Below are 17240 nucleotides of genomic sequence, written 5' to 3' on the forward strand. Positions count from 1 at the left end.
AACTCAGTGGGCAGTGAGCAAAAAATTAAATAAAAAACCCTATGAAAAATTATTCCTTACTATTTTATGATGAGATCTGTGATTTTCTAATGGAAATACAGTTTTCCCACTAAATAAATCATGAATTTCCAAAGACATCATTTTGCCCAGAAGCAAAGTCACCCCTGAAAGTCAGAGCTGAATCAGTGACCGTATGCGGTAAAATGTTGCTGCTTTGACCAATTGGTTATTTCGAAAATGTAATTGTTTCAGAAAACAAGCCAATTTTTTTGTTAAAAGGGTGAATTTTTATCCCAAAGAACTAGACATATTTAGTCCCTAATACCTAGAATGTTTAATTATTTTTAAAGTTAGAGGAGCAACTATTTTTAGTATCCTAGAAAAACAACTCCAAGTTATCATTAGGATATTGAAAATTGCTGCTCCTCTGATTAATACGAGGGTTTATCTTATATTCTAGATCGAAGGGTCACACTGTTTCATTACAACACAAACAGGAGACACCAATCTAGAAAATAAAATGTTTCATTTGGTACTAAGTAGCAGTTGCCCTTAATGATTTTAAAAATAATATAAACTAACAGAAGATATCAACTATTGTATTATGTCATTTTTTGACAGTAACAGTAGTGCATAATACGACATGACTTGACATGTCATTTTGCACTATTACTATTGATATGTAATGAAAATGTAAAAATTAAAAAAAAGTCATCTTAAACATTTCATTTTGAAACACAATCCTTCCAAAGCAAACTATTAAAAAATGGAAATTCTAATTTAAAAATTAATTTTTGTAACAAATGCCACTGAAATTATTAGGATTTTCACAAACAAAATTGGTTGTGTCAAAAATGTTCCAACCAGCTCTAAATCCTAGGTGTGCCTCTAAGCTGCCGTGGATCATTGGGCAAGTCACTTCACCTTCCTGCCCCGGTTTCACTGTCTAAAGTGAAGCGTGATATGTAGGTACCTTTGTAAAGCGTTTTGAGATCTATAAATACAAACCATATTACTACTGAAGGGGCTTCATGGAAGCAGTGCATTCTGAGGAGAGATCTGGAAAAAAGTACATGCTTGTCATACTAGATTACGGAGGCTGTTAGAGAACAAGGGGAGAATATATCCAGGTCTAACATATTTATCTATCTATCTATCTATGTTTTGTCATTTCCAACATATTGCACGTGTATAATCAATTATATTATTTCTATATGCTGATCTTTAAGGTGGAATTGAAAAAAACTTTAAAAAACAACTTTTGTTCCTGCTATAGTAATGTATTTTGATATTTTAAGGTGGCTGCCCTCTTCCCCCTACCCATCACTCAGAGTTCTGTAGCCAAATTTATCATTCAGCTTTTCACCCATATCATAAACCATCAATTCTCCATCATGGCCCACTTTGACAAATTATTCTGTGCAACACCATTTCCAAGTTATCTTTAGCAGCCAACACAGCTCATAAATCCACACCATTGTAGTGGTTATTAGAATTTCATTTCATGCTTGCATTCACAAACATTTAAGCTTTCAACCTTTGCTGTTGGGCATTAATCATGGCATTAATCATGGGATTAAGTATGCTGAATTTAAACTCAAGGTTAATAGCATGTTCAACCAATATTAGTTTTACATACTGTCAAGGGAGAAATCTAAAAGGCAAAGACCTTTCTGTCAGTTCTTCCCTAAATACAAAAACAAATTGACGAGTAAAGAACTGTTCTTCTGTTCCACTATGAACACAAAAATCACACAAATTCATCAGTGTTACTTAAAAAATCATGTGAAATAAAAGTCTGCAAGCAGCCTAAATCCTTGTCAATCACTTAACCTCTTATAGTAATTACAATGGAAGCAACATGTACAAATTGATATTAGAAATATATGGCGTCTGGTACAAGACACCATTGAACAAAAATATTCTCTTTAGTGAAAGGAAAAAAATTAATTTTCCAAAATATTTCAGGTAACAGAGAAGCCTATTTATAAAAATTGAGGGAAGTTAAACATATCTAAGATTATATATTTGCATAAACTTTTTGATACTGGCTTACACTCATAATGGGTTAATTATGCAATTCGTAAACGACTCAGTTATTTTCTTCCTTATTTCCCTGGCATCTATAAATGTATAGTTACCTAATGAACTTTAGACACCTTGCCTACCATTTAGATTATATGCACATTCATCCTTCCTGATGTGAAAGGCTGAAATATAAGATTTGCTCTCCCCGCCAAGAACACACGCTGCATAAAACCCATCTTGCTCCATACCCAATAAAATAGCTTAATATTTTATTGATTAACCATATCTTATTTGAAAGCAATGACTCACTAAGACATATTTGAGTCACAAATTATTGAACTGAATGCAATGGTAAACAAGTGAAGTTCTATGGCATGTGTTGTACATGAGGTCAGACAAGATGGTCTAATGGCCTTAAAATCTGTGAAAGTGTTTCCAACTAGGTGTGATGGTCCAGGGCTGGCCATCTGACCCGAACTATATTTGTACTATAAACTATACTGAGTTTCATAGTCTATGTATGTCAAGGAGTATGCTCTTTGACACAGCTAGGAAATGCTGTAAGATATGCAGGGTTAGAGACTGTTAATGTACAATACTTGAAGAAAACTGCTTGTTGTAGCATGACCCAGGAAGGCAGAGATCTCTCACAAATACCAAAGTGTTAACAATATATAAAAATATGACCTTAATGAATGGTGATGCAAAAGATTTGTATAACATTTAATACCTGAGGTACATATACAATGGAAAAATCAAATACTGCATGATATTCACATTGACTAACACTAATGTCTTTAAAAGGGGCATAAATAATGACAAGCCAACTGGTGTTGAGATATTTGTAAAGTTGTAATGGAACAGGGAACCTTGGAAATAGCTTAAGATAAGAAGTGTGTACCAAAAAGAGGAAATAGACAGAGACCAGAATAATACATAATAAAAGGAATAATTGCCCCTATATTATAGGTAAGATTGCGATTTAGTCACAGAGGTCACAGAATCTGTGACTTCCAAAGACTTCCGTGACTTCAGCCATCACTGGCTGGGAGCTGTAGGGTCCCCGCCAGGCAGACACCCCGCCACCCCGGAGTTTGGAGCTGCCAGCGGAGGGGGACCCTAGAGCTCCAAGCCCCCAGGGGTGTTGGGGTCCCCTGGAGCTCCCAGCCTGCCTGCAGCTACCCAGGCTCCCCATTTTGTCATGGATATTTTTAGTAAAAGTTAGGGACAGGTCACGGGCTTCTGTGAATTTTTCATTATCGCCCGTGACCTGTCCGTGACTTTTACCAAAAATATCTGTGACAAAATCTTAGCCTTAATCATAGGGGAAGTAAGACCATCTGAAAATGGCACACAGTCTGTCACAGAACTACAGGGAAGGTGTTCTGCAGCTGATGGTAACTGTATGCTTCTCTGAATTTGTGCTGTTTTTACTAAGTGTTAATCAATAAATCCATCCAAAGCTGACTCATCTAAGGTTTGTTATCAAACCAATCCAACCTCTCACTAAACAATCACAGTTAAAATTGTTATCAATGATTGCTTATCAATTGGTTATTGATTACTGACAAATTATTGATCACTGATTATTGATTACCAACAAGGTTATAATGGATCACAAATTAAACATGAGCCAACTGTATGATGCAGTTGCAAAAAAAGGCTAGCGCCATTCTGGGGTGTATTAACTCAAGTGTCATAAGCAAGGGCTGGTCTACATTAAAGCTGTAAATGAACCTAAGTTATCTTATGCTTCTCAGGGAGGTGAGTACAGAAGTCTTCACCAGACCTGCTAAATCGACAACTCTGCATTGATTGCAGCAGTGCCAATTTAGCCGTTAAGTACAGACAAGACCTAAGACATAGAAGGTAATCATCCTACTCTACTCAGCATCAGTGAGGCCTCAGCTGGAAAACTATGTTCAGTTTTGGGCACCCCTCTTTAAGAAAGATGTGGAAAAAATGGACACAGTCCAGAGAAGAGCAACAAAAATGATGAGAGGTTTAGAAAAGCTGACAAATGAAAAAAGGTTAAAAAGTTGGGCACATTTAGTCTTGAGCAAAGAAAACTGAAGGGGCACCTGGTAACAGTCTTCAAACACATTAAGAGCTTCTATAAAGAGGAAGGTGATCAATTTTTTTCTGTGGCTACTAAAGGTAGAATAAGAATTAATTGGCTTAATCTCCAGGAAGGCAGATTTTGGATACATATTAGGACAAGCTTTTTAATTATAAGCATAATTAAGTACTGGAATAGATTACCAAAGCAGGTTGTAGAATCCCCATCACTGGAGTTTTTTTTAAGAATAGGTTGGAAAAACACCTGTCAGGGATGTTCAAGGTATACATGTCCTGCCTCAGAAGATGTAGGTGACCTCTTGAGGTCCCTTCCAGCTCTATATTTCTCTCAGCAGATCTGAAAGCTCTTTACAAGCATTAATGATTGAGGCTCACAAACGCCTCTTTGAGTAGGCAGCTCATTTTATAGATAGGGAATGCGAGATGGAGAGAGATCACGTGACTTGCCCAAGGTCACACAAGAAGTCAGCGACAGAGCTAGAAATGGAACTGTGCCTGTCACACAGTGTTTTAGCCAGCAAATTATACCTGCCTTCCAGAAGTGAAACAAGGAGTGGTAACAACATGGGAGGAAGAAACAAGCTGGAGACAAAAGTCATAGAAGACAAAGCCGTATGTTCAATGCACAAATAAATAACAAAACTAAACAAGAGAAAAACCCAAGCACTAAAGAAACCTTGGCTTACAAGTTAAAGGAGATACCTAACTCCTGTAATGCAGTATATAGGAGGAGAGAACAACTGAAGTCCAAAAGGAGAAAACCCTTGAAAGCATTTCATTCATTAATCTTAATCTGTTCATTTCTGGAAATTTTAGCCTTTTTACTACATCATTGCCTGGAATCATTAGCTGTTACTAATAATTTGGCAGATTTAATAGAGAATAATGACATTAATCGAATTCAGAAACTATGAAAGGCCAAAGACTTGACAGAGTCTTTTGACGACACTAGAGAATTTTGGTGCAAGCTGCAAACTGAATTTGAGGTGGTGCTGGGCGCTGGCTCTCTCCAGGTATTGCTTCTAGTACACCTTCCACTAACTCACCTGGGCTGCATGAGATCAATAAGATGAGACCTGCAATGAATTTTCAGGACCTCCAGCAAAAACAGTACAATTCTCTAAGGCAGACATACCTAGGGAGCTCTAAATATGAGCAACACTCTTCAGAATCATTTTAGTTTCTCTCTACCTCCTCACAGAACTCCTGTTCAAGATTTGTTCTCCTTTTCCCACATGAATTGTACAAGTACTTATCCATAAATACTGAGACATTTTAGTGCTCCCTTATTGTAGGTTTTATGCAGTTCAAGACAGACTTACTGACCTCACTGAGGTAAATAAAAAAGGAGCATGTCGACCCATCCACACCGTAACTTGCATAACATGGATCTGATCGCCACATATCTTTCATCCACTGAAACAAAACAAAAATAGCCAGTCCGTTACGTTTAAGGCTTGTGTGTAACCGTTAACTTAAAAAAGCCACATTTTCATCAGAACTCAATTTGGGAGGGGGAAAAGCTATGTCAAGAGATGAAACAGACTAAAATCAGTAGTGACAGAAGCTGTAGAAACTGTAGCACAGACTATAAGAAATGAGTTGATTATCTCTTTTAAGCCACTAATGCTAGGTCACCACATGCGGTCACCATGGATGACTATATTAAGCATTAACTGGCAGCCAGATAAGAACAGACTTCAAAGACTGAATGGTGACTTGCACACTCTCTCCAGACCAAGACTGAGGCATGTTGGTGACATGGAGCTGCTTACATTGCCTCTGGACATGTTGCACTTGTTCTGTGTTCAAACAGATCACTTCAGTCCCCAGTGCTGTCAGTCTGGCATCTTTACACAAGCAAAGAATTCACTTAAAAAAAATCTTTTAATGAAGAACTACCTAGAATTAGTTGTCCTGGCAAAGTCATCAGAAAAAGTAATCAAAAATAAATTGCTCTTCAGGATTATAAATTAGCAATTTAGCATTCAAATGACATAAATTACTTAGCAGTTTTGCAACCAGTTCATCCATGTTGTTCAAAACTGTGGTCACCGAGCTCATATAGGCCAGGGAGAGTTTGATTTTTTTTAAAAGTGAATTTACAATAAATATCAATATTTATTTCCAAGTACTCTTATTGATTTAGTAGAAATTTTTTTTAAAACCCCTTAAATTCCAAGCGGCTCCTCCCCCCCCCGCCCCCAGCAGTTCGGCTGGGAGTCCGAGCGGCTCCCCCCTCTCCTCCTCTCCCCCCCCCCCCCCCCGGCAGTTCGGCTGGGAGTCCGTTTCCCCACCACCACACCGGCAGTTCGTCCGGGAGTCCTTTTTTTCCCCCCCTCCTCCCCTCCCTCAGCAGTTCGGCCGGGAGCCCAAGCGGTGCCTTTTTTTTGCGTTTCGACAGTTCAGCCAGGAGCAGGGGGCGCGTGCTCAAAAAAGTTTGGAGACCACTGATGAAAGAAGTGCCATAATGGCATGTAATCTGTACTTGTCTTCGGTGAATTCTGGTTGTCAATCTCAATTGCTTATATCTATAAATCTACAACTGTTTCAGCAATGGCCTCTTTCAACAGACGAGATTTTAAAAACATAACACGTACACAAAGATTAACAGAAGACCACACTTACCTTTATTTTGCCCTCGCAGTGAGGGAAGCCATCCATAGGAGGCAATTCACACTGTTCCTGGGCTCCATTAATGAGATCTGAAGAGAAATAAACAACAGAACATAACTGTAATATTCATTTACACTTTTGACAGACATACTAAATCCATCCCTTTGAACTTCTGAACCACCATCCAAACTCACTAAAGAAAGGTTTCAGCGTGGTAGCCATGTTGTTTTTGCTGATACAGACTAAGGAGTCCTTGTGGCACCTTAGAGACTAAAATTTATTTGGGCATAAGCTTTCGTGGGCTAAAACCCACTTCATCAAATGCGTGGAGTGAAAAAAAACAGTAAGCAGAACATATATTATAGCACATGAAAAGATGGGAGTTGCCATCTTTTATATATGCTCTTACTGTTTTTTTCTCTCCATGCATTTGATGAAGTGGGTTCTAGCCCACGAAAGCTTATGCCCAAATAAATTTGCTAGTCTCTAAAGCGCCACAAGGACTCCTCGTTGTTTTCACTAAAGAAAGACTATTGTAGTCTCCATGGCAGAAGTAAATGGATAAACTGCAAGTTTTGGTGTCAATAGCAATAATGTTGAAAAGTAATTTTTAAAACTCCTGTTTAATTTTAAACTAAGTAAGCACCTTTCAAAATAATATTTGGACCCTAGCCTGGGTCTGATCTGGAAGCCCTTACACATGCAAGTAGTCTCACTGAAATCCATATGTACGATTCGCCTCCGACACCAGTGACAAGAGTATCTCCACTGAGCTCAGTGGAGTTAAGCTGGTGGTAAGAGGACAATTAGGCCTAACAGGACTTTTTGCATGGTTAAAGGGGATCAGCCCCTATGCTTGAACAGTGGTGAGGACACTGTTCGAGCTCAGTAAATAGTAGTAATGAACAGCAGAAAGTTTGGTGTGGAATTAAATTGTTTTTCAGGTTACAACAGTGGAGAAAAAATAAAAATTTAATTTTTACAAGATGGTACTTGGCAGTCAAAAGTATTAAGTCAAAAGAGTACCATTAAGGCAACTTTGGAGCCACGTACTGAGTGTGGCGGGGGGATACGAGAAGAGGAGAAAGGAAGGGGACAGCGGCAGGGCTGATACAGCCAGCTTGGGGGCAGAGGGGAGAGCCTGGGGCTTGTTCTGACACTCATTGTCCTTTCCCAGCCACTTGTTCCTGTCCCTGAGCAAACAAGGAGAGAAGCAAAAGAGGAGTAGTACTGTACACTGTAGCTGCCAGAAGACACATGCCTGCAGTCTTCCCCCAGCTCAGCCAGATGTGACATCCCAGCTGAGCTGTTGGACGCATGATGTGGCTGCCAAATGCATGAGTGTCACTTAGATATGTGCCACATGGCAGCCCTGTCAATGCTGACATGAAGTACTCAAATACCTTTCAGACACAGCAGTGGTTTCCTAACCATCCAACAGTAGCTATGATCAGAATAAGAACCTCGTAGAAGCCTATAGCTCCCTTCCAACAAACTTCCATTATCATCTCATTCATATCACTTCCTCGGGGGGTGGGGGGTGGGAAATGGATCAGCATTCATGTCGCACTCCCTATCAGTACCCGGGCCAGGGAAGCTAATGATCCAACCAGTGGACCAAATTCGCTGATGAATCGTGGCCACATGAGGCACGTTGCGCATAAGCTATGACGAAGACTCCCCCTCTCTACTGAAACTCTGTAGTAATACCAACAGAAAATATGTTCACACAATAATAAAAGCCAACAGAAGCATTCAAACCACAAAGCCATGTACAACCACACACAGCTATACATAAAAAATGAGTCATGTTTTTGTAATATGTCGTTCAGTCCTCCCTATACTTCCTGTTTTGTCTGTCATTTGCATTGTATTGACCTGTCTTTTAATGGCTGTTTTTTGAAGCACATAACATCTATAAATAAATACACACATGCAGTTGTATGTACTTCTTTAGTACCTTTTATCTCAAAGAACTGTACACAAACAGGGGTGGTTTAACTAGTCACCTGTGCGGTGGAACACAGGAACTACTGAGCAGGGAACAGCAATTTTACCCAGCAGTTTGAGACAGAAGACTAAGAAATAGTCTCTCTTATCTGAGATGAGGTCCATGATGTTACTGAATCTCTGCTATATACAACCTAGGAGGCAGACCAGAGCCGCCAATCAATAGCAGAGGAAAGGCGGCTCCACCTTTGAAAAGCTCACCACTTGAGATATTTGCACAGTAAAGGAAGTCCACTGTATATCGGCAACGAATCTTAAACTAAGCATTAAGACTAAATAGTAGCAATCCTTCCGCAGAACAAGGAATTAAATGAAAAACAAATTGAGTACCAATCAGTAATCCAGTTTTTTCCCCACAAATTAACGAGTCATTAGGGTGGGTTGGATCTGTAGGCTTCATTACTCCAAGAAGGGAAACTTCCAGGTAAAGCATGTATAAATTTTCCTAATTCAATTGAAATTGTTGTGGGACTTTAGGTAAGTTCAATATAATAACCCAAGTTAAATTTTATCTAGGATACAGTGGCTAATACATTTCCTCCTTCCAAAAACTGCCACAAGATATTTAAGGATTACAAGTGAGCAAAATATGGATTCTGTATAATCAGATAGGCATTACCTCCTACAACATGATATATTATTGCACCAACCTGTTTAACTTTTGACTCAAATGGATGAGTGCCACCATCTCATATACTCAGGATGTTTTTCCTTTGTAACCAAGAGGTCCCAATTTTGATATAAGAAAGAGATTGTTTAAGAAAAACAGCTTATTACAAGTCATTTTCCATTCAGGCCCATGAGCATGTAATTTAGTGACGGAAAAATCTATATGAGAATAATGGATCATCTGAGAAGTTCTCACTGAAGTAGTCGACACATTATGTATTGAGAGAGATGTACTGAACTTGGCTAAATTGGTGGCACTAATTAGCTTTTAAATTTTCTAAAACTACAGTCAAAATGTTAACCATTCATTCCAACCTAGCAAAAGTCAAAACCTGATTGATTTAGCATTAGAGAAATAATGGAGCACAGTTTCTCTATATTTTTATAATACTGGAAAAAGAACAGGAGTACTTGTGGCATAAGCATAAGCTTTCGTGGGCTACAGCCCACTTCTTCGGATGCTGTAGCCCACGAAAGCTTATGCTCAAATATATTTGTTAGTCTCTAAGGTGCCACAAGTACTCCTGTTCTTTTTGCGAATACAGACTAACACGGCTGCTACTCTGAAACCTATAATACTGGACTATGTTTTTAAGGGTTTCTCCCCCGCCCCCTTTTCAAATCCTGACACACTCATATATGAGTAGATTGCAACTGGAAGTTATGATGAGTACAATATCAAAAGTGGAATGCTTTCTGGAAAAGTATTTTTCTGTAGTCAGGAAGGTTGTATTTCTTTTGGAGGTACATTCCCATCTAGAATTTCAGAATACTGTTACTCACTGAATAGATGTGCTCATCCAATATGCTTCTGTAGGAGATAACTTATACTGCGAAGCTCAAACATTCAAAATTCATGAGCCATGCCCTCACAAAACCATGCGATTTTAAAAAGTAACTTGTGTTCTTTCTGTTTGTATGCTGGTGTCATAACCTTTAGTATTCACATTTTTTAAGCATTTCTCTGCCACCATGAGGGTTAGAAACTTTTTTTTTTAATGAAATCTGGGATTCTCTTGTAATCACATGAATCCAGCATCTCAGTCTTTAAGAAACGCATCAAATACTGTGCTCCAATTTTATCTCTGCCAAGACTGAGCAGTGCACCAGCTGAAATAGTCCACACTGAAACGTGAACTCCTTCTGCAGACCTTTAAGGCATATTTGGAGTTATATGTAGTACTCTCAGGGTTATAGATGGTGAGTCTTCTGGTGATCATGATTTGTTTCTTGCATTTGCTCAGGAAGCAGATGGCTTAAGTTTGGCTTCCTTTTCTTCATGTTGTGGAGTTTCCATTTCAGATGGGATTTTGATATCTTCCACTGCTGATTATAGTGTTGTAGCCATGTTGGTCCCCGGATATTAGAGACACAAGGTGGGTGAGGCAATGTAGTTTTTCTGTGTGAGTTCATTAGACAGCCTAGCGATTATCTCTTTCATCCACATAGTTGTTTTTTGGGCACTTAGCACAGTGGATGAGGTACACCACATGCTGTGATAGACATGTGCTCTTTCCTTAAGCTCTCAGTGTAATCGATGATAATGAACATTTTTATAAAGGTAGAACTACAGATCTGATAGAAGCGTGCTTTACATTCATATAGTATACAATTGTTCTTGTATGCTGTTTCTATCAGGGTTTTGCCTATCACATATTACACATTTGTACACTAACATAACATTGAAAAGGTGCAAACATGCATAGATTGTATAGTGAGGCAGATCACTAACAGGATGTGCACACAGATCTGTCTGAATTTCACATTTTGACTAGTATATCTCATGACATTTCTTTTGTGATACTGATGTCTGCTGCCTTCCCACTAGCAAGGACTTATAACAGGGGTCGGCAACCTTTCAGAAGTGGTGTGCTGAGTCATCCTTTATTCACTCTAATTTAAGGTTTCGCATGCCAGTAATATATTTTAACATTTTTATAAGGTCTCTTTCTATAACTCTATAATATATAACTAAACTATTGTTGTATGTAAAGTAAATAAGGTTTTTTAAATGTTTAAGAAGCTTCATTTAAAATTAAATTAAAATGCAGAGCCCGCCCCAGACCAGTGGCCAGGACCCAGGCAGTGTGAGTGCCACTGAAAATCAGCTTGCGTGCCGCCTTTTGCACCCGTGCAGGAGGTTGCCTATCCCTGACTTATAAGAAAGGTGTATGAGCATTTGCAGGAATTCAAGAGTCTCTCAAGTCTATTTTAAAGACTTAGAGTCTGATCCTACCAGGTACTGTGTGCCTTCAACTTCTGCAGGATTTTCTTTTTAAAAGTTGAGAATATTTAATATTGCACAGCATTATGCACTAAAAGAAGTTAGAACTAGTTTAAGTTTAAAACTTCACAGTTTTAGATGGTCAGGATTAAGATGGAAAATGGTCTAGCCATTCAACATATGTATTTTTACAATAAACACTTCTGTTTTTAGCAACCAATGAGAAATTCTAATGAGTGGGAGCCTCAGAGTGGTGGGACATGACTTTAGCAGTGGTGGCTTTTTTTGACAGAAGAAAAAAAGACAAGAGGCAGAAAGGCAGGAGAGGAGACTTCTACATACTGTAGATATCCATTTTCCTTGTCTTTCTCAAGTCCCTGAACTCGTGCTACTGAAGCAAGAAAAGACAGTTACCTTTCCTGTAACTGGTGTTCTTCAAGATGTGTTGCTGATGTCTATTCCACAATAGGTGTGCGTGCTCGTCACGTGCACCGGTGCTGGAAGTTTTTCCCCTAGCAGTGCCCGTAGGGGACTGCCCTAGTGACCCTTGGAGTTGTATCTCATTGGCGCGGTTTAAGGAGTGCTGTGTGCTCCCCCACCCTCAGTTCCTTCTTGCCAGACAACTCAGACAGAGAGAAAGGAGAGCGGGATGCGGAATAGACATGAGCAACACATCTCGAAGAACGCCAGTTACGGAAAAAGTAACTGTCTTTTATTCTTTGAGTGATTGCTCATGTACACAATAGGCGATTCCAAGCTATATCTGCTGGAGGTGGGAAGGAGTTCACAAACTCTCAGGACAGAGAACGGCTCTGCTGAACCCGGCATCCTCCCTGGTCTGAGACACAATCGCATAATGCGAGGTGAACGTGTGAACTGAAGACCACGCGGCATCCCTACAAATGTCCGGAATGGGGACGTGGGCCAAAAAGGCAGCCAACAAGGCCTGCGCCCTAGTCAAGTGCACCTTCACAATTGGTGGCGGAGGGTTTCCCGCCAGGTCATAATAGGTACGGATGCATGAGGTGATACAGTTGGAGAGCCGCTGAGTGGAGATTGGCCGACCTTTCACATGCTTGGCCGAGGCAATGAACAGTTGCGATGACTTTCTGAATGTCTTAGTCCACTCCAGGTAAAAAGCCAGAGCCCGTCTCACATCCAGTGTGTGGAGGCGGCGCTCCTCACTGGACGAATGGGGTTTGGGACCGGCAGAAAAATGTCCTGACCCATGTGATAGGTGGAGACCACCTTTGGGAGGAACAAAGGGTGTGGGTGGAGCTGGACCTTATCTTTATGAAACATGGGGGCTTGGAGGTCAGGGCCCTGAGTTCTGAGACCCACCTAGCCGACGTGATTGCAACCAGGAAGGCTACCTTCCACGAGAGGCGTGACCAGGAGCATATGGCTAGCGGCTCAAACGTGGGCCCCGTGAGACAAGCCAACACCAGGTTTAGGTCCCACTGTGGGACTGGGGGCCTAACATACGGGAAGAGATGATCCAACCCCTTAAGGAATTGGCCAGTCATAGCATGGGAGAATATCATGTGGCCCTGCACCGGTGGATGGAAGGCTGATATGGTCGCCAGGTGCACCCTGACTGACCAGGGCGCTAGGCCTAGGCTCTAAGGTGAAGGAGGTAGTCCAGAATAAGCTGGATCGGGGCGGCCACTGGGGAAATGTCCCGCTCGTCCGCCCATCTGGATAACTGAGACCACTTTGCCAAGTAGGCTCGGCATGTGGAGGGCTGCCTGCTTTCTAGGAGAATGCGCTGAACCCCTTCTGAGCACGTCCTTTCCTCCCTACCTAACCATTGAGCAGCCACGCCATGAGGTGGAGTGCCGTTAGGCTGGGGTGGAGGAGGCAGCCCTGGGAGAGCAGGTCTGGGCAGGATGGCAACGGCCACGGTGCAGCAACCACCAGGCCCATGAGGGTTCCGTACCAATGCTGCCTGGGCCATCCCGGGGTAATGAGAAGGACCCGGGCCTTGTCTGTCTATCTTTTCCAGGACCTTGCCGATCAGCGGGAATGCGGGAAAGGCATAGAGAAACTGGCTTGACCAGGACAAGAGGAAGACATCGGAGATAGTGCCCCCCCCCAGCCTGCCCCCTGGAGCAGAACCAGAGACAGCAATGGTTCTACCGGGTTGCAAACAGGTCAACCTGGGGAGTTCCTCACGCTTGGAAAAATCTGCACCATCTCTGGGTGGAGAGACCACTCGTGCTGAGAGAAGTCCCTGCTCAAGCGTTCCAGGCGCCCAGCAGATGGAAGGCCTGTAGACAGATGTCATGGGCTATACAAAAGTCCCACAGTCTGAGGGCTTTCAGCAGAGGGCAGAGGATTGGGCCTCGCCTTGCCTGTTGATGTAGAACATCGAGGCCATATTGTCTGTGAGGACCCTGACCACCCGGCCCTCCAAGTGCAAGCGGAAGGCCATGCACACCAGCCGTACCGCCCTGAGCATCTTGACGTTTATGTGGAGGGTCAGATCCTGAGCCGATTACAGACCTTGGATCGGAATGTTCCCCACATGGGCCCCCCATCCCAGGTCCGATGAGTCAGACACCAGTTCCAGCGACGGGGCCCTGCCCCTGAACGGGACCCCTTGGAGTATGTTTCTCAGGGAGGACCACCACCGTAGGGAGGTGATCACTGGCTCAGGCACCGTGAAGACTTTGTCCATCCTGTCCCCTGCCCTGGAAGAACTCCGAGACCAACCAGAGCTGGAGGGGCCTCATCCTGAGTCCGGCGTGATGGACCACATATGTGCACACCAACATGTGACCCAAGAGCTGGAGCTCTGGCTGTTGTCACCGGAAACCTTGTGACTGTGTCGATGAACCCCTTCAGGGTCTCGAACCTGTCCGATGGGAGGGAGGCTCTGACCGATGAGGCATCCAGGACTGCACCAATAAATTCTATGCGTTGTATTGGGATGAACATGGATTTGGTGTTGTTTACCAACAGGCCCAAAGTGGTGCATGTGGACAGAAGGAGTGCCACCTGATCCTGCACTTGCGACTGGGAGCTGCCCTCGTCATTCAGATAGGGCAAGATCTGGACCCCCCGGCACCTGAGGTAGGCCGCCACCACCGACATACATTTCGTGAATACCCTGGGGAGCAGTGGACAGGCCAGACGGGAGGACCATAAATTGTTAGAGTTCCTGCCCCACCATGAAATGGAGGAAGTGTCTGTGCCCCTTCAAAATATGAATGTGGAAGTACGCATCCTGCAGACTGAGGGCGACATACCAGTCCCCAGGATCTGGGGAGGGGATGATGGAGGCCAAGGAGACCATGCAGAACTTGAGATTCACTATGTACTGGTTCAGGCCTCAGAGGTGCAAGATGGGCTTGAGCCCCTCTTTGGCCTTCGGGATAAGGAAATAGCGGGAGTAGTACCCCTTGCCTTTGAACTCCCCCAGTACTGCTTTCACTGCTCCTAGGCCCAAGAGCTGCCCCACCTCCTGCTTGAGCAGAGCCTCATGCAAGGAATCCCCCAGGAGATGGTGTTGAGGACCCATCAGTCCAAGGTCAGCCCCAACCACTCCGGGAGGAAAGCACACAACCGACTGGAGAAGGGAAGCTTTATTGAGGGTGGATCCATGATAAGAACTGGCAGGGTGCCCCTGGGCATCCCATCAAAACTGCCTTTTCCCCACTTGCTTGCCCTTGGAGAACCCAGGCTGGGGGGCAGGCCGAGACTGCCTCTGGGAGTGCCTCTTATAGTCCCGCAACTTCTTATAAGCGGTCTCGTATTTTGAATGTGTGGCCTGAGTGGAAGTGTCCTGTGGCTTGAACTTAGGTTTAGCTGTAGCTGGAAGACAGAGACCCAGAGTCTAGAGAGTTGTGCAGGAGTCTTTCAGGCCATGCAGCTTTGTATCTGTTTGTTCTGCAAACAGAGCTTTGCCATCAAACAGGAGGTCCTGCAGGGAGGTCTGCACCTCGCTGGACAGCCCAGAGAGCAGAAGCCATGACGTCCTTCCCATGGACACCACAGAGGCCACGAACCACGCCTCAATGTCCACTGCATCCAAAGTTGCCTGCAGGGTAGCCTTGGCAGCTGCTGTGCGCTCCTCCACCAGTGCTTTGAACTCCTTCCTGTCGTGCTCCTGGAGGGAGTCCTTGAACTTGGGCAGAGAGCCCCACAGATTGAACTCATATCGGCCCAGGCGAGCCTGGTGGTTCACCACACGTAACTGGAAGCTCAAGGATGAATACATTTTTCTTCCAAATGAGTCCAGCCTCCTTAAATCTTTATTTTTCAGGGTAGGGGCTGGTTGGCCCTGCCATTTCCTGTGGTTGACCGACTCGACCACCAAGGAGTTAGGAGCAGGGTGGGTGTATAAATATTCATGCCCCTTGGCAGGTACTAAAGACTTGTGTTCCGCTCTCTTAGAGATGGGGGCCAATGAGGCCAGGGTTCGCCACCCCTTCGTGGAAAGGCAAGGCCACCCTGCCCGGTACCGAGGAGGACAGTACATTAAACAGGGAGTCCGAGGGTTCCTCCATCTCATCTGCTTTGTGAGTCCTTGGTGGGTCCTGAAGTCCTCCTGTGGGAGGGAGGGAGAAGGGGCCGTAATTGCCTCATCTCGGGAAGGTGAGGAGGCCGGCGCAGTACTTTGTGTGTCCACCAGCACCGGAGGGTCCACCACCTGGGTAGGTCTCTGGGCATGGTGCCGAGGATGTACGTCTCTCCAACTCCTTCCTTGGAGGTCTGGAGAGGGAGGTCTATGGTCCTTCTGAGGCTCCAGTCACCGAGCAAGCCCTCACCGAGGGCTGCGTCAGGGGCCATGGTGCTCACTGGTACCATTGGGCTGGCCACGGTGCCAAGTGCCACTGCACCTGCTGTGGCACCGACGGAGCCATCTATTTGGCCTGGCTGGCCTGGCCCATCGATGGACGACTACGAAGGGAGGCCGGGCTGACATACGACTTGCCGCTGTCCCTGGACTGGGAGGAGCGGTGGCACCGGGACTGAGGCCGATCAAGGGACCGCGATCCCAACGTGGAGGACCGGTACCATTGGTAACAGCTTCTCCGCAATCGGCTCCAGTGGGCGGACGTGCGAAGGCAAGATGCTGGCGATCGACGCCCGGGGCTGCGGAGGCAGTGCCGTGGCAGGGTCCTGGAGTGGGACGATGAAAGGGAATGACGTTGACATTCGTGCCGTGACCGGCTGCGATAGCCTCTCTGAGACGACGTCTGCCTTGGTCCCATCGGTGTTCACTCCTCGAGGTGGAGTGATGCTGAGAGTGTCGGTCAGACGGAACCCAACCAGACAGCCTGGTGGGCGCCGAGCGCGATCCATGTGAACTCTGCCCTGAATGGATGCTGGGCAGTGAACGGCGTCAGGAACGTTCCCTCGACTGAGACCAGAACTGAACCAGGGGTGACTGCGGAGATCCCAGCAGCAACTTGCCTCTGGAGTGCGGGTCCGACAACGGTTGTGCTCCTGTTACTGGCATGGACATAAAATCCTGGGCCGCCTTCAGGGCCTCCAGTGTGGAGGGCATCCAGACATCGGGGGAGGCCTGCTCCGAATGGGCTGGGCTCTCCGCTCGACTTGAGTTGGAGGCCTAGAGGCCGGTGGGGATCAAGGACTGCCTAACATG

General features: G+C 44.2%; 1 protein-coding gene across 3 annotated transcripts in view; it reads right to left on the reverse strand.

Annotated features, from left to right (window-relative positions):
• MGAT5 (alpha-1,6-mannosylglycoprotein 6-beta-N-acetylglucosaminyltransferase) overlaps positions 1-17240 on the reverse strand; it is a 235215-nt gene that overhangs the window by 93456 nt on the left and 124519 nt on the right. For all 3 annotated transcript variants that reach the window (XM_039494729.1, XM_039494731.1, XM_039494730.1), the window contains exons 4-5: positions 6736-6812; positions 5434-5523 (exon numbers count right to left, since the gene is read on the reverse strand). In XM_039494729.1, the coding sequence (XP_039350663.1) occupies positions 5434-5523; positions 6736-6812 (167 nt within the window). The remainder of the gene's footprint in view (positions 1-5433; positions 5524-6735; positions 6813-17240) is intronic.

Source organism: Mauremys reevesii, linkage group 11 (assembly GCF_016161935.1).
Source record: "Mauremys reevesii isolate NIE-2019 linkage group 11, ASM1616193v1, whole genome shotgun sequence".
In the NCBI taxonomy this organism is placed as follows: domain Eukaryota; kingdom Metazoa; phylum Chordata; order Testudines; family Geoemydidae; genus Mauremys; species Mauremys reevesii.